This window comes from Myotis davidii, unplaced genomic scaffold, assembly GCF_000327345.1.
Source record: "Myotis davidii unplaced genomic scaffold, ASM32734v1 scaffold178, whole genome shotgun sequence".
Taxonomy (NCBI): Eukaryota; Metazoa; Chordata; class Mammalia; order Chiroptera; family Vespertilionidae; genus Myotis; species Myotis davidii.
The window spans coordinates 139793-141141 of NW_006290668.1; the positions used below are offsets into that span (position 1 = coordinate 139793).

The 1349-nt window shown below is 59.8% G+C and overlaps 1 protein-coding gene across 1 annotated transcript in view; it reads right to left on the minus strand.

Moving 5' to 3' along the window:
• Window positions 1-390: 390 nt before the first annotated feature.
• Window positions 391-1349, minus strand: part of ICMT (isoprenylcysteine carboxyl methyltransferase) — a 1884-nt gene continuing 925 nt past the window's right edge. Inside the window, 5 exon segments of the mRNA XM_015563858.1 lie at window positions 391-458; window positions 461-532; window positions 535-627; window positions 630-727; window positions 729-902. Of these exon segments, the coding sequence (XP_015419344.1) occupies window positions 391-458; window positions 461-532; window positions 535-627; window positions 630-727; window positions 729-902 (505 nt within the window).

The following is a 1349-nucleotide window of genomic DNA, read 5'->3' on the forward strand; positions in this document are numbered from 1 at the left end:
ATCTCTAAGGCTGGAAAGCCCTGGTGCCCACGCCCCTTCCGGAGGAAGAAACCTGATTCTGAGTAATGAGTCCACCTCCCCCTGGAGCGCGGCTTGGTTACAGCCTAAATACAGCGGGGCCTCAAAGGACGGCGGCTGCCTGACACCTAGGCTGCTGCAGCCTGGCTCGCCCAGCGCACCCTGGAGCGCACTGCTGATATTGCTTATTCGCTCCTCGTCCAAGAACAGATGGCTCCGGGAAGTTGGGTGGGGGGCGGGGGTGGTCCGTTGGTCCAGAGCTTCTGACCATTTGGTCTTGAGGGATATTCCCGAAGAGGAAATGGTGAGTATAAAATGATTAAGAAAATCCATCCTGCAGAGTGGCCGGCGGAGGCCGTTTTGTGCCGGAGGTCATAGCTCCACCTTGACCCCTTTTACGAAAGGCAGGCCCGTGGGCACCCACTTCTTATACTCCAGGGCTCGTCTCCAAAGAAGCGGGTCAGTGAGATTTCCTCTTCCGTCCGGTCGCCGAAGAACCGCCACACCGCCAGGCGTAGCCCCCGCCGCAGATGGGGTTGCAGAGCATCCCCTGGGTTCAGATAGCCCAGTAAAACCACCCCACGGAAGAAGGGTGCCGGAACTAGGCCTCACCGGAGTGTGAGTTTCTGATTGTTCATTCTGCACCACGTGGTTGAAGGTGGAACCAGCCTTGAACATCGCCGCTTCCCTCAGACGTTCCCCGGAGACACCATCAGCAGCCCAGGGCGCGGAGCCCGGCGACCGGCCCCAGTGCTGGCCAGAGGAGGCTCTCGAGGGTGAGCTCTGTCCAAGAGGACAGGGCAGCCACGGTGTGCCCCAGGCTGTGATTCGGGGGGAAGGAGTCCAGGGACAGGCTGTTGGGGGTGAAAGGGCAAGGGCTATGCCTTCCATCTCACCCCGGATCCTCCATGTTGGGGCAGTGGCCATGTGCTCAGGAAAGTACCTTCTTCCCGGAAGCCGGGATTTCTTTAAACTAACCAATGACAATCAAGGAACATGCGCGCCATAGAGATGACCACATCCTGTGTAACAAGACCCGACTTGCGCCTGCCCAATCGGCAGGGCCCACAGTCAGCTCCCCTCCCCTCACTCCACCACCCCTATTAAAACCCTGATTTTCTCATGGGTGGCACTCTGCCTCCGATCGCTGGGTCGCCTGGTAAGTGTTCAGAATAGTGGACGAGGACAGGGAGCACATACACCAGCCAAAGTGAGTCCAAGAAGACTGGCCGGAACTCAGGGCACCCCGCAGCCGAACGCGAAGCCAAGGAGGCAGGCTGGACGGCGGTGTGGTAGCGCGGCGGCCGGTAGAGCAGCAGCAGCAGCAGCAG